Consider the following 24,433-nt stretch of genomic DNA (forward strand, 5'->3'; position numbering starts at 1 on the left):
ATAAAAATAAAATCCACTGACTGTACCCAACCAACCTTCTTGACTTCTCAATTCTTAACGGTGTCACCTATTTCTAGTACTCCAGGCACGAAACCATAGAGATAGGTTTTTTTCCATTTTTTAAGTTTATTTATTTATTTTGAGAGAGAGCGAGCAAGCGAACATGCACAGAAGCAAGGGAGAGGCAGAGAGAGTAGAGGGAGAAAGGGAATCCCAAACAGCTTCCTTGCCGTCAGCATGGAGCCCGACTTGGGGCTTGAACTCACAAACCGTGACATCATGACCTGAGCTGAAATTAAGAGTCCGATGCTTACCCTACTGAGCCACCCAGATGCCCCAAAGCCTTAGAGATACCTTGGACAAATCTCTCTCCTCCACATAGTTGCAATATACTGTTAATTATGTCTCCTTTTAAAGGTCTCCTTCCCTACCTTTGTTCATATCTTTGTTCGTACCTTTATGATCTCGTACCTGTGGCTTTGACTGCCTCCCAAGTGCTTTTACAACTCTACTACTTTTCTGCTCCTAGGTCATCCCAATAACTTGTTTTATCAAATCTTCTTGCTGTATTTCTTATCATGGTGGTCCTCAGCTCAGCACTTCTCAAGTGAAGTACAGTCTGCTCAAGGTAGCAGTCCTAGCACCTGCCAATCTTCCAAGCTCTTGCCTTATCTTCTTCCATGCAGTGTATATTTTGGGCCAAGGGATCCACTGTTCCCCATACTTTTCTGCCCTTACTCTTTCGTCTTAACGGTACTTCCTTTTTAATTCTTGCCTGATGGAATCCTATCATAGTTGAAGGTTTTTCTAGAATGACTTTCCTTCTCTTTGATTCTGTGAAGTTTCTCCAGGCCTCACTGCCTTTTGAACTTGCTGCAGTATTGTGTTTGGTAGTCTCTAGTGGGACCATAGACTACCTAATATGGTGCTTCTTGGTATATTGTCAAATTGTTCTTACAAAGCAGGAATGGTGTCTGACTCTGTTCACCCCAGGAAAGGCCTTTACCACGATAAAGACGTGTTAACACTTGATGAACTGAAATGATAGGATGAATGTTTAAATCCAGATGAAAACACGTCGAGAGAGAGGATCAAACCAAACTAACATAGGCTAAGTCGAAACCACATATTTTTTCGGTGCATTTACTATATTTCTCTTTTTATTTCCTTATTGTTGGCATTTGCATTTCTTGGTTTTCTTTACCTATTAGCTTGAAAAACGATTTAACTACTTGATAATGCATACTTGAATGGTGCTGTTCTCTGCTAAAGTCAACAACTGGCTCAGAGGATGAACAGTCTACTCTTTTGAGGATGTTACTTAGCATTTACTTTCTAAATGTCTGTGAATTTGTGGGGAAGTCACTGCTGATCATTTTTTAGAGCTACTCTTGAAAACATACAGCAAATTACCATTATTATATACACTTTCCTCAACATTAGTATTCCTAATAATTTTATCAATAGAGGATTATTAATGACAATGATGACAGCATTGTACATGTGGGGCATTTTATACTTGTGCACTCAGTTCACGTTTCTAAGTTATTTGGCCTACACAGCATGCTGAAACCCCATGAAAGACACTGTCCCAGGGACTTGTTATTTCAGACCATGGTACAAATAGCTAGTGGCTCACCTGGTACTAGAAAGTGAGTTGATATTGTTTGTGTTTTGCCCACCTCCAGCCAGCACCTGAGGGACAATACGCGCTTTCAGAGACTACTGCCCACAGGGCAATGTGGTCCTTGGATAAGCATCCTCTGTCACACCATTAAACAAGCAGAGACTCTCAGGCCCCACTCCAAGCCTATTGGAACAGAATCTGAACTCTAACCTGATTTCCTCGATGATTCCTGTGCACGGCAAAATTTGAGAAACACCTCTTTACCTCCTAAGAAAGGACAATGGAGGATATGTTTTCATCCCCAGGGTATTGTAGTGTGTGAGTGTGTGTGTGTGTGTGTGTGTGTGTGTGTGAGAGAGAGAGAGAGAGAGAGAGAGAAGAGAGAGAGAAGAGCGAGAAGAGAGGGGGGGATAGAGGGAGGGGTAAGGGAGGGAAGGAGAGAGGTAGGGGTGAGAAACAGAAGGGGGAGGGATGGAGGTATCAGGTGAGAGAAGAAAAATCCCAGTAGGACCTGGGTCCCTCAAGAGGGGGGAACATGGGTTTTGTGGAGGTGGAATTTCCCCTCATACTTACAGTAGCTTCACCCTATCACTTTGTATCTGCAATCTGAGATTGGAGGTTCACTGTTAAAAAAAAAAAAAGAAAAAAAGAAAAAAGAAAAAAAAAAAAAAGAGGGGTGTGGAGGTGGGGGTGGGGCTGTTTTCAGGTAGACCTGTGTGCAACCCGGGAAGATAAAGGACCTAAGCACAAAAGGAAAGCCCCTTTCCCGAGCCTCCTGAAGCAGCTCACTTGAGCTCATTTCTAATACCCCTAGTTTCTGGATGCATTGCTGTCGCTCGCATTTCCCCTTAACACCCAGGATCCACTCACTCCATGAAAGCTAGTTCCTCTCCCCTCGGTTTCTTTCTCTCCGCTCTGCCTTCTCTCCCTTCCCCGGCACCCCCGGGCCGGCCCCTCCCTCCGCTCCAGCTCGCACCTCTCCCCAGCTGGGTGCACCTGAGGCTGGCGCGGGCTCGGGACGCGTGCAGAGCACGGCGGGCGCGGCGGAGGCAGAGGCGCGCCGACAGCCACCTCCAGCCAGCGCCCGAGGGACCACACGAGCGGCGCTCCGGGGACTATTCTCCGCGGCAGCCGCTCACGCCTCGTGGTGACTCTCACCACCGAAGCTGCAGACCGGCCCTTGTGCGCCCCCGGGGCCAGCCAGCCCGGGCGGCCGCTCCTCCTGATGCCGGGGCCGGGACGCAGGGCGGCCGCCGGCAGGAGGATGAAGGGCTCGGCGGGAGGAAGGAGAGAAAAACTGCTGGGGGCGCCGAAAGCTCAGTCCAGCCGCGGTAAGTTGAGCGCAAAAGAGGTGTCTCCGTGCGGGTGGCGGAGTTGGCTGCGGTGCCGGGCGGGCGCGGGGCTGGGGTTGCGCCCCCGGGCGCGGTGAGGCGTACCGAATGGGCATTCGCATAGTCCGCACCCGGGACATCCCCCTGTCCCCTCGAACCCCACACCGTCAGTCTGCTCCCTTGTGTCTTCCGCTCGGCGCCCAGCAGAGATGTGAGGCAGTGGGGGGCCCGGAGTGTAGAGCGCAGAGCTTGAGGGTCTCTAGGCACCATGCGCTGACGGGGACCAAGGGGCAGAGGAAGCAGCGGCAGGGGGCGACAGGGTCAGCCAGGCTCCGGCTGGAGTCGAGGGCTGGGCCACCGAGGACGGACTCCCTGCCGCCTGTCTCCTATTGGGTGTGTGTGGGGCGCGCTCCCTCCTCGGGAAACCAGGCGAAGTTGTTGGGATAAGAAAGCACGGCGGGCTAGCTTCGTGATTGTCTTTTCATTTTCTTCCTTCTAATTCGTCCTTTTTTCTTTTTTCCTTTCCTGCCTTTTTTGTTTCTTTTCAAGATCTCCCCTCCGGATGTACAAGATTTGAGGGCAGTGGGGATGCCACCCAGTTACAGGAAGCCTTCCTCCAGGGGAATAATTTTAACATTTCGGGTGGGGTTGGGAGGTTAAGGGTAAATCAGTGCCCCTCGATCTGATTGCCTTCCTGGTCCAGGGGATTGAGTTGGAGGAGAGAGTACAGGGTCTGCGTGCCTTGTGACTTCTTGCGTTTAGGGAGAAGTTTTATTGTGCGTGCAAATTGGGGTCAGAGGAAACCTGCGGGGCCCAACACACTGTCGCCCCTTGTGAAATGCCCAGTGTCCTGTCTGCCCCCCTTACAGTTCAGACTTGTCTGCATCACGTGTTTCTGGGGATGATGTTTGTGTCTGCTTCAGCTAAAGTAGCAAGGAATGCGATGTTCCTGGGTGTTATGAGCATCTCCAAATTCTGGAAGCTTGAACTGACTTGCAAGACTACTTTCTGTTCTGTAGGTGTAACTAGGGACCCTGGAACTGGTGCTTTTTGCTGACATTCCTGTGGTGCTCTCTGGGGATGTCCTAGGGAAATGTCTTTCTCTACTCTTGAGGCTGTTTGCTACTTGTCTGTTAAAAGCGATTCTCATGTCCACTCAGTTCTGGTTCACCACGTTCCCTGAAACCACTGGGAAAGGTTTATCTCCTTCTGGGTTTTCCTGCCACCCTTGCCCCGTACTGGGTAATTTAGTCACTATCCTCTGGTCCCGGAAACATGAAAGGCAAATATGGGTCCTTTCAAATTATGTTGATGGATGCAGCACAGTGTGTCTGGGGGTTGCTGCAATGTCTTCGCATTTCCTTCCAGATGTTCCTCAGAAATTAACTGGAGTGCTCTATCCATGGAGCTCAACCATAGACTAGGGGAATGGGTAAGCATCTTGAGTTAATGTATTATCTTAGATTTCAATAAGTGAGGTGCTAGAAGCTATGTGTGTTAGAAAGAAACCTGAGCCAAAATATAGGACGTCTGGACTGCTTTGCTTTGTTACAGAGTGCCTGAAGGAACTTGGGGTCATTTGACAAGAACAAGAACAACCGTAATAATGACGCCTAACATTTTTTTCCCCATTCACAGCACACTAAGCACTGTATGAAGGCCCTTACAGCTCCTTTAAATATATAACAACCCCAGGAAGGCAACATCCTTACTTCTCCATTTTGTGGATAAGGAAAAAGGAGCCTTAGAGATGTAAAATTTGGAAAAGTTCCAGAGTTAGTGTTTTAGAACCCAAGATTGCTGGACTTCAAAGTTGATTCCTCCAATCATTACTCAACCTTGTCGAACCTCATTTGAAAAGTGGGAGGACTATCTGAGTTCTAAACCCCATGAAAAATTAGTACCACATCATAGATTGATTCATGTACAACTATTTCAAATGTTTAACAGAAACGTCCAACTTAGACTTCAAATCAAATGAAAAACGTGTCACATTTATGTCATTTGGCTTGCCATCTGTAGAGAGGGCTAAATGCTGAGGTCTTGGTGTTCCCCTTGACAGTGTTTCTTCTTTGAGCCCCTTTATTGTAAATCAGTAGTAGTATTGTATAGCCTTTCTCTTAACGATCTGTGATTTATAACATTAAATATACCTGATGCTAACATCACATTTGTATGACTCTCTAGAGTTATCCTGAGGTCTACCTGGACACTCTCATAGTTTAGCCAGCTTATAATTAATGCTCAGATCCTAACAGGATGTTGAATTTCTATTAAGAGATACATGCAGCTTGTTTGAAAATTTCCTTTTTATTTTCAGCGGTATTTTCAAAACAATTACACCCCCTGCTGTGATTTGCTATTTACTAGTGCATCAAAAGTTCAGTAATGAAAAATGTTTGTAATTCAACAAAACATAGTGTCTCATCTACAATAACAACTTTGGCTAAAAGATTCACATCCAATTTAGGGCTTATTTTATCTGAAATTTAATTAAGACGTTGCATTTGTTACTGCAAAATGTATGCAGGTAGTTGAGGACACATCTTCCATTATTTTCTTGTAATCTCCAACTATAAATTCATTACTGATGAGTTCTTCAGATAATTTGTTATGTGCTGTCTAAAGATTTTGAGGGTTTAAAACAAAAAACGAAAGCAACAAATAGATCGTATTTGTTGTATTTCTTCATAAGCTATAATTATGCATATCTGGGGAATAATGATGTATTTTAAGTCACAGATCTGATTTGCCTGCACATGAATGGAATGATCAGATAAAAGTACATAAGTCCGTTGGGATACTAATGATTCATATCCCAGATGGGGGAACAACTTTGGAAATAGAGAATCTTTGACAAGTTATCTTACTAGGTTTCATCACACTTGCCTAGTATCTTATTGTTTGTTGTCAAATAAAAGGACATTTCTCTGTTACGGTAAACTAAGTTATTCCTTTGATTTCTTTTGTTTTAGGGTTAAATTGTGTTTTCTAGTAGTAACGTAGTGTTGCATAAAATTAACGTTTGTGTCCTTTCAAATATTTGAAGTCTTAAAAAATCATACTTTGTGTACTGTAAGTAATCCATTTCTGAATACATTCACAGGAATATAAAAATAGTACAGTGGTAACTTGGCTTGAGGTTTTGTTTGTTTTTTTAGAAGTAGATAATGAGGTTGTTACAGTGGTTAACATATTTAACCTTGGTAACGAAGTATTGAAATTGATTGTAAATATGAATTTTTGAACTGCAAAATATTTTATGATGAGTCTTATAAGTGGGTTAACCTTGTAATCACACGAACATCTGTTAGGTGTTTGACAATTTTTTTTGTTTCATATTTGCACAATAGGACTATTTATGTGCTATTATTTGGTGATTTGAACAACCAGATTTCTGGAAAATGATTTAAGCTCTATAAGCATCTGAGTCATATTGGTGTCACAGACCAAAGAAACTGATATTGGGGAAGGAGTTTTAATTTTGAATGTTGCAAGGGCTTAGAGCTCAAGGTAGATGTCACTCCTTGGTTTTTTGACAAGCCTCTACAGAGAGACTTTGAATAAAATAAAGCCTGTGGGTTGAACATTAAGCAAGCAGTTGAGTAGGCTCTTTGGAAACCTAGATCAGCTCAAATGGAATTATGTGCCTCAAATTTGGTGTAATTAATTTCAACAAGTAATTAACAAACACATTTGAGATCATTAAAAAAACTCCAGTATGTTAAAAATGCATTAGTTTACATAATCTAGGGCTTGCTAAGATTGGCAATAACTCCTGTTTGTGGATTGACCCATCCTTAACTTTAAAAATAAAGTTCAATAAGAAAGAACTTTAAGGATACTGAGAAGCAGAGATGAATCAGATTTCTTCACAAAGTCTTTATCGCATTTGAAATGTGATGGTAATCAAATCCAGGTAATTCTGTACCACTTTTAGTATTTTGCAGAGATTGAGAATGGGATTCAAAGAGTATCTTTTTCCTAACCTACTGATGTACTGGTAGAGAATACCAGAACAGAGTTTTAGAGTGACGATAGAGTGCTCTAGGCCATTTAATGATTTTATTACTTTGTAGTGTCATCCAACCATGTGTTTCATTTTTTGCCTTATTTGAAACACAAAGTGGCAGTCCACTCTGATCTCGAATTATATGTACCAAAGCTGGCAAACATACAGCATTTCTAAACTGGTCTCTTAAGTCAGAGATTTACAGTAAAGGAGAGTTCTTAACTTTGCCTCTATGTAATTATGTAGCCCGTCTTCTGGCACACAGTACTAATCTTGGCATATCTTGATTACCCATTAGACCTATCTGTCTCCATGAGAACAACAAATACTATTACAGTGCAGCGTTAAGGAGGTCCATTTGCGGATTTAACTAAGGTTTCTTATAACACGGGGTCAGGCATCCTCTGTTTAGTTTTATTCTGGTCTTGTGATGTGTCCTTGTTTATATATCTAAAGAGTTAATCGCTGCTGTTTTTATAATTTATTATTAGACAATTATTAGAGATTTCTTTCTTCTTTAACAATCTCTCATCTACCCCCAATTGAAATGAAAGACATAATAATGAAATATGTCTATAGTATCTTTCTTTGACTTTTACTTAAACAAAGAAATGCACTTGAAACTCCAGAAGGCGTCCTGAAAACTCTAGATTTTGAAACTATTTTGTTGAGAAGAACTTCCAGTAGTTAGTCTCAGTGTACCAAATCTATCCAGATCACCTAGAATTTGAAGAATATAGGCACTGGATTGAGCTCTCAAGTGGATGCAAGTGTTTCATTCATAGTAAAATTTGGCCTTAAAGTTACAGAGACAAAATAGTCTTTTAACATGATGTAGCATTTAAGAAAGTGCACTCAAGAACTGGACCACCTTAGTTTGAATCCTTGCTCTGTTTCTTACAAGCTGTGAGAATTTAGAGGCTCCTGGGTGGCTCAGTTGGTGAATTGTCCGACTTAAGCTCAGGTTGTGATCTCACGTTTCCTGAGTTTGAGCCCCACATTGGGCTCTGTGCTGCCAGCCTGGAGCCTGTTTCAGACTCTGTGTCTCCCTCTCTCTCTCTCTGCCCCTCCACCTCTCTCTCTCTCTCTCTCTCTCTCTCTCCCTCCCTCCCTCCCCCCATCTCTCCTTCAAAAATAAACATTAAGAAACTTAAAAATGTGAGAATTTAGTCAACTTATTGTACATTTCTTTGCTTTAGCTGTAACATGGTGATACTAAGTGATTGATTGAATTTCATGGGTTGATTGATCACCATCAAGTATTAGTTTTCTATAGTTACTCAACCAGATTGCCACAAATGTGGTGGCTTCAAACAACAGAAATGAATTCTCTCACAATTCTGAAGGTCGTAAATCTGGAATCAGTATCACTGGACTGAAATCCAGGTCTCAGCAAGGCTGTGTACTCTCTGGAGGCTCTAGGGGGGAATCTGTACCTTGCCTCTTGCAACTTCTGGTGGCCATTGGCATTCCTTGGTTTGTGGTCACATCACTTCTATCTCTGCCTTTGTCTTCCCATTGCCTTCTCCTCTGTAAGTCTAATTTCCATCTGCTTTTCTCTTCTAAGGACATTTGTGATTGCATTTAGGGTCTATCCTGATAATCCAGAATAATTTCTTATTTTAAGATCCTTAACTTAATCCTACCTGCAATGACTCTTTTCCCAAAGAAGGTGACATTTACAGGTTCCAGGGATTGGGGTCTTGAGACCTGGAGTGGGAATGTTGGAGGGTTGTATGTACATTACTTGGCCTGTTATAATCATCATCCTCATATTTTTGTACTGTGCTAGATGTATGAAAAGATAGCAGAACCAATATAACTAAATTATGGAAAATGTAGAAAGTATCAGGAAATTCATATATTTTTAAAGCACATTTTCCTAACTTATGTTCAAATTTTGAACAGATTTTTTGATCAGAGAATTTAGGGCAATTAATTATTTTCTGTTCGCTTTAACATGATGCAGTCAGTAAATATCTGATGAGTAGTTACTATGTGCTTACAGAATATTGGTCCTGGGGATATCAAAGTTGACAGGAAAAGAAAGACCCTGAGCTCATGGAGCGTTTAGTGTATGAAAAATAGCTAGACAACTACTACAATTTATTTTATTTATGTATTTTTTAAATTTTTTTAAATGTTTATTTATTTTTGAGACAGAGAGAGACAGAGGATGAATGGGGGAGGGTCAGAGAGAGAGGGAGACACAGAATCTGAAACAGGCTCCAGGCTCTGAGCTGTCAACACAGAGCCTGACACGGGGCTCAAACTCACGGACCACGAGATCATGACCTGAGCCGAAGTCGGACGCCTAACCGACTGAGCCACCCAGGTGCCCCCACAGCTACTACATTTTAACTAGTACTTTGATAGAATACAATTAGCTCTTTATGTTTAATTCACAATTTTAGGAGCAAAGAAATACCATTAAAAACAGTTTAGAGATAAGGAACTAAGCTAGGAAATATGCATATACATAGCTAAGATGAGACAATTTTTGAACTCTCTTCCTTCTGCTTACACTATATGTGCCATAAAATAAAATGAAAAATGAGGAACAAATTTAACAAAATAAATAAAAATAAAAATTTTGAAATACAAACAGAATTTGTCAACCACATAATTTAATTAACTAGAAATATCGACTCATAAGATATTATGGTTGATTGGACTTGGGTTTAGCTGAAAAGTTAAGAGCTTCTCTTTCAGAATTGTTATATTTTACTTTTTTTTTCTAGAGGGTATTAGTTGATTTTCCGACTTTGGTGAATAGACACTGTTTACTTACTTATTCTTTACCTTTTTAAAGAAAATGATCCGAATAAAATACATAAAACATGAACGTTATAATCCTAACCATTTGTAAGGGTACAGTTCAGTGGCATTAAATACATTCATATAGTTTTGCATCCTTCATCACCGCACATATCCAGAACTCTTCTGGCAGAACTAAAACTCTATCCCCTTTAAACAATAACTCCACATTTCCCTCTCCCTCTTACCTAGCAACCATCTTTCTACTTACTGTCTGTATGCTTTTGACTACTGTAAGTACCTCCTGTAAGTGGAATCAGAGAATAATTGTCTTGTAACTGGCTTATTTTACTCAGCATAATGTCATCAAGGTTCATCCATGTAGAGTAGCATATATTAGAGTATTTCCTTCCTGTTATATGTATAAATGACATTTTGTTTATCCATGCTTCTATCAATGGGCACTTGGGTTGCTTCTGCATTTGCCTTTTGGGCACAATGCTGCTGTGAACATGGCTGTACAAACATCTCTTCCAGGCTGTTTTCAATCCTTTAGGAACATACCCAGAAGCAGAATTGCTGGATCATATAGTGATTCTGTTTGTAATTTTTTGAGGAGTTGCCATAGTGTTTTTTTTTTTTCCTCGTGGCTGTACCATTTTACATTCCCAGTGCACAAGAGTTCCAATTTCTCTGATCCTTGCCAAAACTCATTTTCTGGTTCATTCGTTCACCTCCCTCCCTCCCTCCCTTCATTCCTTTCATTGTTGTTTTAATGGTAGCCAATTTAGTAGATATGAGATGGTATCTCACTGTATTTTTTTTTTTAATTGTTTTTAATGTTTATTTTTGAGAGAGAGAGAGAGAGGGAATGCATACCCGTGCACATGGGGGAGGGGTGGAGAGAGAGGGAGACATAGAACCCAAAGCAGGCTCCAGGCTCTGAGCTGTCAGCACAGAGCCCTACATGGGGCTCAGACTCACGAAATGTGAGATCATGACCTGAGCCAAAGTCCGACACTCAACCAACTGAGCCATCCGGGTGACCCTCACTGTACTTTTGATTTGCATTTCCCTAATGATTAGTGTATTAAATATCTTTTTGTGTGCTTATTCATCATTTGTATATCTTCTTTGGGGAAAAGTCTATTTGAGTCCTTTGCTCATTTTTGAGTTAGATTGCTTGTTTTGCTGCTGTTGTTGTTGAGTCTTACGAATTCACTATATATTTTGGTTAGTCCCTTATTTGGTATATGATTTGCAAGTTTTTCCCATTCTGTGGTTTGCCTTTTAATTCTGTTGGTAATGGTTTTAGATGTACAGATTAAAAATTTTTTCACAGTCCACTTTGTTCATTTTTTTCTTTTGTTCCCTGGGCCTTTAATGGCATATCTAAGCAAACAATGTCTCTTCTTTACCTTTTTGGTAACGAGTTTGAGAAGTTTTTTTTTTTTTTTTTTAACCTTTTATTTATTTTTGAGACAGGGAGAAACAGAGCATGAACAGGGGAGGGTCAGAGAGAGGGAGACACAGAATCCGAAACAGGCTCCAGGCTCTGAGCTGTCAGCACAGAGCCCAACGCGGGGCTCAAACTCACGGACCGTGAGATCATGACCTGAGCCCAAGTCGGCCACTTAACCGACTAAGCCACCCAGGCGCCCCTAGTTTGAGAAGTTTTAAAAACAATATGGGGTGCTTGGGTGGCTCAGTTGGTTAAGGGTCTGACTCCTAATTTTGGCTCAGGTCATGATCTTGTGGTTCATGAGTTTGAGCTCTGCACAGAGCCTGCTTGGGATTCTCTCTCTCCCTCTCTCTCTGCCCCTATTCTGCTAATTGTCTCTTTCTCTCTTTCTCCAAATAGATAAATAACCTTAAAAAAAAAAACAATGTAAAATATCGCTAAATTAAATCTACAAAATAAGAGACTAGGATGAGAAGAAATAAACTGTAATTGCAGACTAAAATATCAATAATCTCACATATGCAATGTTGACCAACAAAGGCCAGCAAGCCCCAAAAGCCTGAGTCCATTCACACATGTTCAAAATTAAGTAAAACTAACTTACGAATACATCATAATTTCTGGAGGGGAAGGGGGCAACATGCTGAAATGTTCTGTTTTTTGATCTGAGTGTTGATTATGTGGGTTTATTCCCTTGCAAAAACTCAAGTTGTACCTATGATTTATGCACTTCTCTGTATTTCAATTACACTTAAGAAAGTTAAAAATCAGTTGGTCATTCAGAAGCACATGACAAAGAGAAATTTCCTTAGAAGTAGGAAAGATAGGAAAAGAAATGTGTTCTAAGGGTTTATCCACTTGGATGACTTGGTCTGTATATTTGGCCCTAAGGTTTTATTATTATTATTTTTTTCTTAGAACAAGTGAGCAGGGGAGAGGGACAAACCGGGAAGAGAGAGCGGGGGACAGGGGTTGGAGAGAGAGAGAGGCAGGGTGGATGGGTGGGGGGTGGGAAGAGGAAGGGGAATCTTAATCAGGCTCCAAGCTCAGTGTGGGGCCTGTCATGCAGCTCTGTTCCATGACCCTGGGATGATGAACTGAGCTGAAATCAAGAGCCGGATACTCAACCAACTGAGCCACCCACGGGTCCTTGGCCCTAAGCTTTTAAACAGCAATCACATCCGTGGGCACAGATATCATCAGAACAATGCTGTTCAAGAGAAAAACACCATTCCTAGGACTGAGACTGGAGGGAAGTTTTCCCATGAGTCTTCATGAAAAGGGAACTGAATGATGCAGCGAATAACATCTTCTTGTTCATACAGCAGAGACTTTGATAGGAATCTTTCCTAAAAGTGAAGAGCAGTGTAGTTACTGGATGCTTTCTGGTTTGTCTTAACTTTAAACATTTCAAAGTTTCTAGCGGAATGGGAAGGCCATGTATTCCTTAGACCACGCTTTGTAAATTCACTTCCTTTAACAATACCTTTGGCTATGGTTGCATGGCAGTGAGTTTGAGCCCACTTACTTAGACAAATTCATCGTGCTGATACTCCTTGTGATGAGTTAAAAACTGGAGTCAGCTTGACTCTTTGGGGAACCTGGGAAAATGGATACCTTCCAGGAATGAGAGGGGTAGCTCTGGGGTAAAAGCAGTGGGCAAGTTCATATTTGCTTAAATAATTAATACGTAGGATGCAGTGAATTAATTTGATTTCCCTTGATAATTCTTCACAGTTCTTCACAAGTCTCTCCAGGCATCAATAATCTAGACAATGATAGCTATAATCCCACAGAGAATAATTCTTGTATGACAGGGACCGTGTTGTATTAATCTTTCTACCTCTTGCGATGCTGGACAGTGCCTTGAACAAAGTAGGTATCCCCAAATGTTGTTGAATGAGTAAATGATTAAATTCTGCAATGTGGTAGACATAGAATTTGTAGAGGGTTGAAATAGTTATCAGAATCTTAAGATACTTTAAGAATTGCCTTAAAAACAGCCTCATGATCTATCAAATTTTTGATACACTGTGTCATTTGGTCCCTTCTGAGTAAAGTAGACATGGTTCAATTATTGGTTAATTAATGGCTTTTAGTGAGTTGAGTAAAGTTTTTTAGCGCCTCATAAAGAAAAGTTTGACCTTAAGAAATTCCTTTCAGAATACCATTTTTCCATTCCTATGGATTTTGGGTGAGCACTCTGTATTTGTAGAAATTCCTTATTAATGAGTGGCATAACTCTTAATTATATTATATATATACATAACTCTTATTATATATATATTATATATATTATATATATATATATAACTCATATATATATATAATATATATTATATATATATTATATATATATATGTTATATATATATATATAACTCATATATATATATTATATATATATAATATATAATATATATATATATAACTCTTAATCTTAAGTCAGATGCTTAACCGGCAGAGCCACCCAGGCGCCAATTTATTAATCATAAATTATGTCTGATCCCAATGTATGCTTCCTTGATTCTTTGTAAATGAAAAACCAGAACATGTTAACCTGAAGAGATGATACCAAAAATTTTTAAAGTTTTCTTTTTATTTAATTAATTAATTAATTAATTAATTTTACGTATTTGACAGTGAGAGAGCATGAGCCAGGGAGAGGGGCAAGGGGAAAGAGAGAGAGGGGAAGAGAGAGAGAGAGAGAGAGAGAGAGAGAGAGAAAGAGAAAGAGAAAGAGAAAGAGAAAGAGAAAGAGAATGAGAATGAGAATATCGCTGGGATCATGACCTGAGCTGAAATCAAGACTCAGATGCTCAACTGACTGAGCCACCCAGGCACTCCGAAACATGTTTTCTCTTTTTAGATCATAAATTAGAACATGATTTCTGAATTTAAATATTCAAAACTTGAAGAGGAACTCTTCAAAACTCCGAGGACATCAGAAGAAAGAATTTCCTTCTTAAAAAATTGCCTTTAACAAAGTACAAGTTTCCCTAATTAGGATTTTTTAGCATGTGTAAGAAAATTTGAGGAAAAACGAAATACTCTTCAGGGTAGAAAAGGTTGCCATTATGAATTACGGGATTCACATTGTTTTGTCCATTTAGAGCAAGCATTCTATTCCTATCAAGGCACGCACTAAAATATAACAATGAAATAGTGTTTTATAGAATACTGAAATGACATCTGTAATTTCTCATTTGTTTCTTCCCACAAATTAGGTGGGTATGTGTTACCATTACGACAGTTACATTTTTTTAAAGATACATAAACAAAAGGTCAAGTGATTTGGCAAGGTTGGGTAACTGGTAGATAGCAAAGTTGGATCATGAACTAACCTTGTCTGACTCAATGCCTGATGTTCTCTGTGCTACCCTGAATAGTTTCCTTTTCTTTCCACATATTCAGGGAAATAGCTTCTGTTAAGTCTATCATACATTGGAATGAATTACTTGGGACAATGATAGTCTATGACTGGAATGGAGATGAGAACAATCAATAAATGACAGTATTAAGGCAGTACTAATGAAACTTTAATTTGAAAATTGCTCTGAAATGTATTCCAAGATAGGTTTTATAACCATACTCAGATTTGATGTGAAGATAAACTAATTTTATGCAAATGCTAAAGTGACTTTAACAGTTATGTTATATACCTTGATGTGGTCCTTAAGGAAAATTGTCAGGACCATTAATAAGTTTCTAAATTGATTAGGCTAATTTGGTACTCCAAAAGGCATCTTCCTATAAATTAATGCTGCCTATTACATTCTGATTACAGCAAATTGCGTGCTTTCCATGCCCAACTTTGAAAGTTTCCAGTCTCTGCATTTTTGTGCTTTTCCAGTTGTTGACTTTCCATTTTGTCTTGCCACATCAGAACAATGAATCATCTTGTCCATTAGCTGAGTTTGGAAATTCTGTGTTATTCAATGAATTTGTTTTTACTCCATCTCTCTGATAATTTGAAACCTGGCAACTTAACTACTTTTCCAAATGTGTTTGTGATGCAACATCAAGGAGTTTTGTTTTGAACAGCAAAAGACTGCAGTGGTTTTTTTTTCCATCCTTATAACTCAAATGCAATATTTTGTAAAAAATGTTTTTACATTTACTTATTTTTGATAGAGAGCACAAGGCGGGGAGTGGCAGAGAGAGAAGGAGACAAAGAATCCAAAGCAGGCTCCAGGCTCCAGGCTCCAAGCTGTCAGCACAGAACCCTACGTGGGGCTTGAACTCAGAAACCGTGAGATCATGACCTGACCTGAAGTCGGATGCTTAACCGACAGAGCCACCCAGGCGCCACTCAAATGCGATATTTTAATAACTGACTCTGTGTTTCAGAATAATAAAAGGTTTAGGGTAATAATAGCTAGTGATCTCTAGAGGGGCAGCATAATCAAATAATATTAGAAGGCTCTCAATTTTTATAACCTGATGGAAACAGAAATGTGCCAACTGAGTGATCACCCTGATTATCAGAGTCTCAAAGGAATACACAGTTATTCGTTTTTATTTCATGATTTCATACTAAAGGAGAGCCAAAATGTTAAAGTCAGAGTGTTATTTCTTTGTTTCTAACACTTAAAGCATGAGGTGAACAGAGGGACACACAGTGAGACAACGTATGTCAACACAATGTGCCTCTCGTGCCCCCTACAGTGAACAGGGCTTACAAGGGCATTGGTATTTTTTCCATTTTGAAAGAATGTTTAAGACTTCACGTCATTGCTTTGTTATTAAAATAAACAGCATTGAATCTTGGAAGTTGGCTCTTAGAGAAGCGTCAGTGAAGTCTAGTAAAAATGATGGTAATAAATTACAGAACTTTGGTTGATTTTCATAATGTGCATAGAGAATACAGTGAAGCATGTCCCTTAGGAAACTGCCAAGAACTGCACAATACTTACTGTGTCTGGAGCTGGAACCGTGGCGCCGATTCCATGAGTATGGCTCTGTGTGTATGGGAATATAATGTGTGTCCGCACACTAAAGTCATTTGAAAGTCATTGGGAGGTTAGTTTGAGGATGGCTTGGCGTATTTTTGTGGAAAATCATAAAAGTAGTTTGCTCTAAAAGAATAAAATTACCCAGGCATATGTTTTCAAGAAAGAAATCATGCTCTTCCAACAGTCTAGTAAAGATTTATTTAGCTCTTGCTTTATTAGTTCCTGAAATTTTTCAGAAAATGAAACAAGTTGTAAGAGTTCAACTGTGACTACTTTCCAACATAACGTTGGAAGTGTCCCCAAAGAGGATCTCGTTAAAGCTAGTAAAGTGGCTGTGATTTTAACAGTCGCAGTAATCCCATCCTCATGTGTCATGTCATTTGTGGCTTTTCTTTTGCCTTCCGTTCAAGTAAGAAAGTGATCCCACAGACAATTTTGAGAACTTTCCTGTACCTTAAAAGTACCTTGTTTTTGAACCTTATGCTGCCTTTACTACATAGATCTCATTCTCTTTTACAGCCCTCTTAAAAAATTACGTGGCCAAGGAATAGAAGTGACATTATACATTCATTTGTTTACATATGGTTCATAACTAGTTTTCATACCAGTGAGAGATGCACTGTGTCCACAGGGCATCATTTCCTGTCATTTCTACTGGTACTCCCATTGTCATTTCAAGCTGAGTTCATCATTTTGCCTCTAAATTCAGCTCCACTTTTTCTTGGCTTGAGGTTTTGTTTTGTTTTGTTTTGTTTTCAATACCAACACTGCTTTCCTCAGAGTTTAACTATTTCTATACGTTAAAGCATTTTTTAATGTTTATTTATTTATCTATTTCTTTATTTTTTTTGAGAGAGAGAGAGAGAGAGAGAGAGAGAGAGAGAGAGCAAGTGTGAGCAGCAGACCGGCAGGGAGAGGGAGAGGGAGAGGGAGAGAGAATCCCAAGCAGGATCCATGCTGTCAGCACAGAGCCTGATGTGGGGCTTGCTTGACTTCATGAAACTGTGAGATCATGACCTTAGCTGAAATCAAGAGTTGGACGCTTAACCGACTGAGCCACCAAGTGCCCCTCGCCGTGGCCATTTAAATCTACCATCATTAGTTAATTCTAGGTGGAGGCTGCAATTGATTCAACTAACAACATACATGGAGAAATACTATCATGCAAGTTCCAAGAGATTTTTCTGTCTGGCAGAATCCAATACCTCCTTACAAATGAGCTGGTATTAGCCTTTTACTAGAAGGAAAAATAATATAGACAGCTTTTGCATTTTGCTCAAAATCGCTGGCCGCACCTAGCCTGCTTGAGATTCTCTCTCTCTGCCTCTTCCCCACTCATGCTGTCTCTGTCTCTCTCAAAATAAATAAATAAACTTTAAAAAAGAAAAACAAAATGGCCACACTGAGAGAAGCATTATATAATGGCATTTTTATTTTGTTCCCAGCTAATAAGTCAGAATGGGCAAATAGAGTTTTAGAGGTTTTTATTTTTTATTTTTTTGTATAGGGAGTCAAAAGTATCCCACTTTTTGCTAGATGTCAAAAAGAGGTCCTCTGCTTCCATTTCCTGGGTTCTGGGCCTGGATGTGTAACCAGATGATTTGTAGGCTTATGATATTGGGTCATTAAATCATAGAGATGGTTCTCATAACTTTGGAGATGAGTATGTTGCCGTTTAAAATTTCGCTTCCAACTGGACATTCATTCTCGGTGCCACTCATTCTTCTAATGCTTAGTAGCTGCCTTCCTGTAAAGGCTGTTCAAAAGTTTGTCCTGAATTTCAAATTCTTTATCCAATGCCTGCTCTTAAATTCAGAATATTTTCTGGTTTCTTTTTCTTAGATGAAATAAAGGCCATTAGAGTGGTACACCTTCACATTTTCCTTCTGTCATTACCAGTTACAGCTTCATTTATAACCATCCTGATTCACATCTCTGTCCAAGAGGATTGCTCTCCCAAGGCCCGATTACTTATCTTATAATCCCACTTCCTCCTGGTGCCTTTTAAACATTTCACCAGTTACTCATCGTCTTGCTTAAAACTTGGCTCTTTTTCTGTTTCAGATTCTGTCTCCCTCTCGCTGACCCTCCCCTGTTCATCCTCTGTCTCAAAAATAAAAAATAAAAAATAAAACGTTAAAAAAATTTTTTTTTTTTAAAAACTTGGCTCTTTTTTTCCATCTGCTTGCCCTCCAGATCTGCTGTACTCTCCTTTCTTCAGGCTGCTGTCCCAAATCTCTCCGTGGAATCACTGCCAAACTTTTAGAAAGGGCAGTCCCCATGCTTTTCTTTTATTGCTTTATCTCATTTTGTCATACTTCTGAGACACTTCTCTAGGGTTACGCATGAACTTTATGTCGAATCCAAAGGTCTCTTTTCAACATTACTTGGGCTTAAACATGCTAAAATATTTAACTCAGCAGACTGTCCTTATTATTCATTCACAAATACTGAGTGCCCAATACTGCATAAGGTACATAACCTGGGAATAGGGATAGGATTCAACATTTTATTTCCACGAATGTAGTTACCCAGGAAAGGAGGAAATAATTCATTGAAAACAGAGCATATACACTGCTTGTAGTGATTACATGTGCTTACTAATCACTCACTTGGAAGGATTGTAATACTCCACACCCCTGAAATAAGGTTATGACCTATCATTTGCTCTAGCCAAGAAAATGTGATTGGAAGTGATTTGTCACTTTTTGGCAGAAGACTTGAGAAGCTGGTGTGTGATTTGTTAGTTTCCTTTCCTCCGTCACAGAGATCAACACAAGTGTTTTAGTTGGTGGAGGCTTGGATAGTTCGTGACCCGGCGTGAGGGTTAATTTGCAGTGAAGGCCCTGCTGATCTGAGATGGACATGTGGTGTGAGCAAGAACTAAGTTTTTGTTTCTTTTTTTTTTTTTTTTTTTTTTTTAAGTTTTTGTTTCTTTAAGTGACTAAGATTTTAGAACTTTGTCACTGTCGTTTAACCTAGCATATCCTGTCTGCCGTGAGGATTCACCGTAAGCGTTGTGAAAATCGAACTGCACTTTCAGGCTTCTACTAGACTTTTCAAACTGTATGTCCCAGCATGACTCGAAATCCATCATATTAAAAATAAAATGTCTGAAAAAAATGAGAGCGATTGCAAGCAATTAGTGACTTAATTTCAGTGCCTTGCATCTATCTAGAAAGTAGTAGAGGGTCTATGAGAAAATCAATTCACATCCAACTGTATACATTTCGTAATGTACTTGTCATTGTAGCTCAGGGCTGCTCTGAAGTTTATATTTCCTTCTCTACAAACTTCTTGAAACTTAAAATCATTTCAAGTTCACTTAGAGATTTGGGGATAATGATATGCTTTGGTCTATTTTTCTTCCTATCTGAAAGCTTCATTGTGTTAAGGCTGGAAAAGTACTATGTAATTATGTGTGTGAACTTCTTGATAATTTCAGTGATGGAATTTTCTTTTTATGTGCAAATGCTTATTCCTGCACTTTTCATATAATTAATGTGCTCACAATTATATAGGACCTATTATAACTTGCTATCTCATTTCCTGTACATACTGAAGAGAGGGCGTTGTCTGGGTGGTAAATGTTTTGCTCACTTAATGGTAAACTCTGATTTTATTACCACCTTAACCTCTTCTTCTTGATATTTTATATCATCTTCTACTTTGTTTTAAATGTCTCACCGAAGACTTTACTTTGTAATATGTCCAATAATATATATAACTGAGGATAGCACTGAATGGACCAACCCAGAAATAACCCTTTAGAATGGACTTATCATTGATTTGTGCTCATATATATTATTGCTCTGTCTTCATCTCTTAAAAAATTCACCAATAACAATCCCTGTTCTGTTGATCTAATCTCACTTTGATACTTCAAAACGTATCTTTACATTTCTTTGAAAGCTTTGGTGTAAGGAAAATTAGTTGGGGCACAGAATTCCAGCATCAACAGCCTGCTAGCACCTGAATGAGACAGGAGTTTCTGTGGCCATGAGGAAGGGTATTATGATGTTTGCCCTCTTTTTGCCTCTTGTCTCTTTCCTTCTCTTACGTTGACCCTCCTTAGGTGCTGTTCAACCCCAATCACCCCATGTGAAACACTTTCCTTAAGAAATAAAGGTGCTACTAAAAGAAAAGTCACATAAAGGTAACACTCAAAGTAGCAGTGTTTGTAAAATTTTACATTTCATATGCATCAAAATATACTTCCTATGGGATTTGTTGTTTCATGTGTGGACCATTTTATACATGCTCAGTAATAATAATGATGCAAAATAGAATATCTGTGATATATAAACACAGATGCTTTGGTTAAATAGTATTTGCATGGTTTGGTCTGTTGGTTTCCACCTCCAGCTAGTCCATGGGAACCAAAAGTAATTAAATCTCAAGCTGATTAAAACATGTACACAGAGGGGCACCTGGGTGGCTCAGTCGGTTAAGCGGCCGACTCCGGCTCAGGTCATGATCCCGCGGTACGTTGAGTTCAAGCCCCGCGTCGGGCTCTGTGCTGACAGCTCAGAGCCTGGAGCCTGTTTCGGATTCTTTGTCTCCCTCTCTCTGACCTTCCCCCATTCATGCTCTGTCTCTCTCTGTCTCAAAAATAAATAAATGTTTAAAAAAAAAACCATGTACATGTGATCACACAGTCATATGTCCATGTATGCAGTAAGAGTTTTTACATTCTATGTATGTTTTACTATTCTATGTATGTTGTTTACATTTCGTTCTTGGGAAAGGAATTGGAAGTATTTGCAACCTATATGCAGAAAAGAGAAATAATACTAAAAGGATAATACAAGGAATTTACTGAGTTATGTATCTGTTTGTTGCAATACAACTTTTTATATTTCATACCTTCTGTACTTAATGATTTGGAAATATACCGTTTGTAGTCTATAAGCTCTATCATTAAATTTGTGATATGGATGTATACTGTGTATGCTAATAATCCTTTATTTGTTTCTTAAGAACAAATGAATATTCTTTTCTTAAACTTTACAGATGATTCAAAGACCTAATAGTTTCAGTTTGCTTCATATTTGATCATGATATTCTTTGGAATTAAAAAATTTTTTTTCATGGAAATTTTCTTTCTTTTTTTAATGGAAGATATTTTTCTTCATCATGTTGCTAATGTCCAGCTTCTTCTAATTTCTTGGAATCAATTTAAGGATACTTCTGTAGGTTTTCCTAAATTCACTGGCTTCTTGGTTTCCATTGCTTTCTTAGCTGCCACTATGAGATTTCATTTCATTTTTGTATGCTCCCATTGTCTTGTATTTCATATATCCCATATTCCTGGATCATACTGGAATATATAACAAGGAACTTATGTTAGAACGATGTGTGTGATATAAAATATTTCAGAGTCTTTACAAAAGAGTTTACAACAGGGGCGCCTGGGTGTCTCAGTCGGTTAAACCTCCAACTCTTGGTTTTGGCTCATGTCATGATCTCATGGTTGGTGGGATTGAGCCCACATTGGCAGTACAGAGCCTGCTTGGGATTCTCTCTCCTCTTTTTCTGCCCCTCCCCTTGCATGCAGGCGGGTGTGTGCAAGCTCTCTGTCTAAATAAATAAATTAAACATTTAAAAAAAAGAAAAGGGCTCCTGGGTGGCTCAGTTGGTTAAGCGTCTGACTTTGGCTCAGGTCATGATCTCACAGTTCGTGGGTCGAGCCCTGCATCGGGCTCTGTGCTGACAGCTCAGTGCCTGGAACCTGCTTGGGATTCTGTGTCTCCTTCTCTCTCTCTGCCCCTCCTCTGCTCACACTCTGTGTCTCTCTCTCTCTCTCAAAAATAAATAAACATTAAAAAAATTAAAAAAAAATAAAGAATTTACAACATATATCCAATGCTTAAAAAATGTATATGTCTTTTGATAGGACAAATAAACATAAGGGGATTTCTTCTAAAATGTATTTAATGAAAACATTATATAGAAAGACTTAATGACAAGTTTACAGTTGCAAATTTTTGCAAGACAATGGGGACTATGTAAAGGACCTTCAAATGCAACCTAGAGACATGATGGGATAATGAGGTAGCCAGAACACATCTATTGACAGTGAATTTAAAAAATGACAATCAAATGTAGATTTTAATTTATATTCACTGTTACCATTACATGTGTATAATACAGTGCATAGACAGTATTGTTCAGTAGAACTTTTTGTGATGAGGGTAATGTTCCATACATATTTTATCCAATATTGTAGCCACTAGTCACTTGTGGTTATTGAACATTTGAAATGTTAGTGCCACTGAAGAACTTTAATTTTGTTTAACTTAAATAACCACAACGCCACATTGGGCAGCAAGGGTGTAGAAAACGATTATATTCCAAGGTGTTAATGGTTATTGTTTATGTTAGGGAGTTGTTGATTGCAGGTTTTTCTTACGTTTTTTTTTTTTTAATCTCATCTCTATTTTTTAGGTGAAATTTATCATAAGAAAAGTAAAGGAAGCTATTTTTGAAGAAAACATTCCTAATAGCTACTGTTAAACTATGAAAACCATGACATCTAAATCATGATTTAAGCTTTTAATAATATATAAGCAAATTATTCATTTCTTTCATATCAACATTTCTGCCATATTTCAGGCGTAATTAAGCTTTCTTAAGGGATCTGCCTCGGATTAAATTCGAGTTTTAAAGGACAGAAAAATATGTTTAATAATAGCAACAATAGCCAACATTTATGAAGACTTAACTAATGCCATGCATTGAATAACATGTACTAGCTCATTTAGTTCTTACTGTATGTATTTGAAATATGTACTGATACTTCTCCATCCTGCATGAAGCAACTGAAGCACAGAGAATTTAAATAACTTGCCCAAATTACTCAGCTAGAATATAGCAGTGTGTAGGGTAAGAATCTGACTTTCAGACCCAGGCAGTATAAAAGCCCTATCATTGTCATAACTCCATCCACATTCAGGAGAGAGGTTGCTGGTGAGAAGCAGGTGGAACATTAGATTTAAGGAAGAAGATAAAGTTTATGTGTGTTTGTGATTTTAATGATAGTCCGTGGAATTTAGGTCAGACAAAAGGGAAAATGGGAGCAGAGCAAAGAGGAATACTGAAATGTGGTAGGAAGGGATAAAAAACCATGTCAGTTCTGGTAGGAGAACATGTGATCGGGAAAGACAGGAGGTGGTGGTCAGAGAGTGGGATGTCTGAGATTTGAGAGGGCTTTCGCTTATTTGCAGTTAATACTATCTAAGTAAGAGTATGTGGCTGGGGTAGGACAAAGGGTATGAGTACTGCAGGTGAAAGAAATGGAAGAACAATGCTTTGGAAGGACGTCTACATGCATGAGAGCACCATGACCTACGACAAGAGCAGTTTGAGAGAGAGTGATTGTAAGCCAGGAGCTAAAATGTTGCAGAGGTTTGTGGGTGACCACAGCCAGGAAGGTGACTGGGGGGGCAGTGGGATGTGTGCTGCCCTCTTCTATTGTTTGTTCTAACACGGGCTTCTGGCACACAGTAAGCAACTGTATCAGAATGTGATGAATTCCGGTTGGGTGTATTTCCTGCACCTGGTGTGTGTTCCCTGCAGAGACGGCAACAATCGGCAACAATAAATCAGGGAGGAGTGGTTGTGTTTTGCATGAAAGTCGCAGAGCTGCTGACCTTGATGAGAACCTGATGCCGCTGGGGCATGGATGTGGTCCAAGAGACTTGGTGGAACCCACAGGAGGAATGCTGAGGGCACAGCCTGTGTTTCCAGCATTGGCGTGGCACAGAGAAATAAATTTCCATGGATAGAGGGCCAGCCACTGGATGAGGAGAATCCAGCAAGAGGCTTTGGCAGGGCTGCGGGGTTCAGGTTTGTCCAGATCTTCCACACCAGGAAATTGCTTGAGGTGGTGGGAGTGGGGTGTATAACAAGTACAGCCTTCTTGGATGCTGCCCCCATGGAGGAAATAAGCAGGAAGGAGTGTTTAAGCTTACTGTCGGTTTATGGGATTAAGCAAGCATGGAACAATCATCAGAGGAAAGACAAATCTCCAAGGGCTAGCACAGAAAGAAATATATTTTCAGGGCACCTGGGTGGCTCAGTTAAGTGTCTGACTTTGGTTCAGGTCATGACCTCGTGGTCCGTGGGGCTCCAGTCTGTGGGTTCGAGCCCCTTTGCTGACAGCTCAGAGCCTGGAGCCTGCTTCGGATTCTGTGTGTCCCGCTCTCTCTGCCCCTACCCTGCTCGCTCTCTCTCTCTCTCTCTCTCTCAAATAAACATTAAAAAAGTAAACTGAAAAAAAGAGAAATAT

At 39.5% G+C, this 24,433-nt stretch overlaps 1 protein-coding gene across 1 annotated transcript in view; it reads left to right on the forward strand.

Annotated features, from left to right (window-relative positions):
- The first annotated feature begins 2,661 nt into the window (after window positions 1-2,661).
- The window catches only part of ZNF385D (zinc finger protein 385D), a 900,615-nt gene continuing 878,843 nt past the window's right edge, over window positions 2,662-24,433 (forward strand). Inside the window, exon 1 of the mRNA XM_058729761.1 lies at window positions 2,662-2,958. Coding sequence (XP_058585744.1) covers window positions 2,853-2,958 — 106 coding nt within the window. The 5' untranslated portion in view covers window positions 2,662-2,852. The remainder of the gene's footprint in view (window positions 2,959-24,433) is intronic.

Source organism: Neofelis nebulosa, chromosome 5, assembly GCF_028018385.1.
Source record: "Neofelis nebulosa isolate mNeoNeb1 chromosome 5, mNeoNeb1.pri, whole genome shotgun sequence".
NCBI lineage: Eukaryota > Metazoa > Chordata > Mammalia > Carnivora > Felidae > Neofelis > Neofelis nebulosa.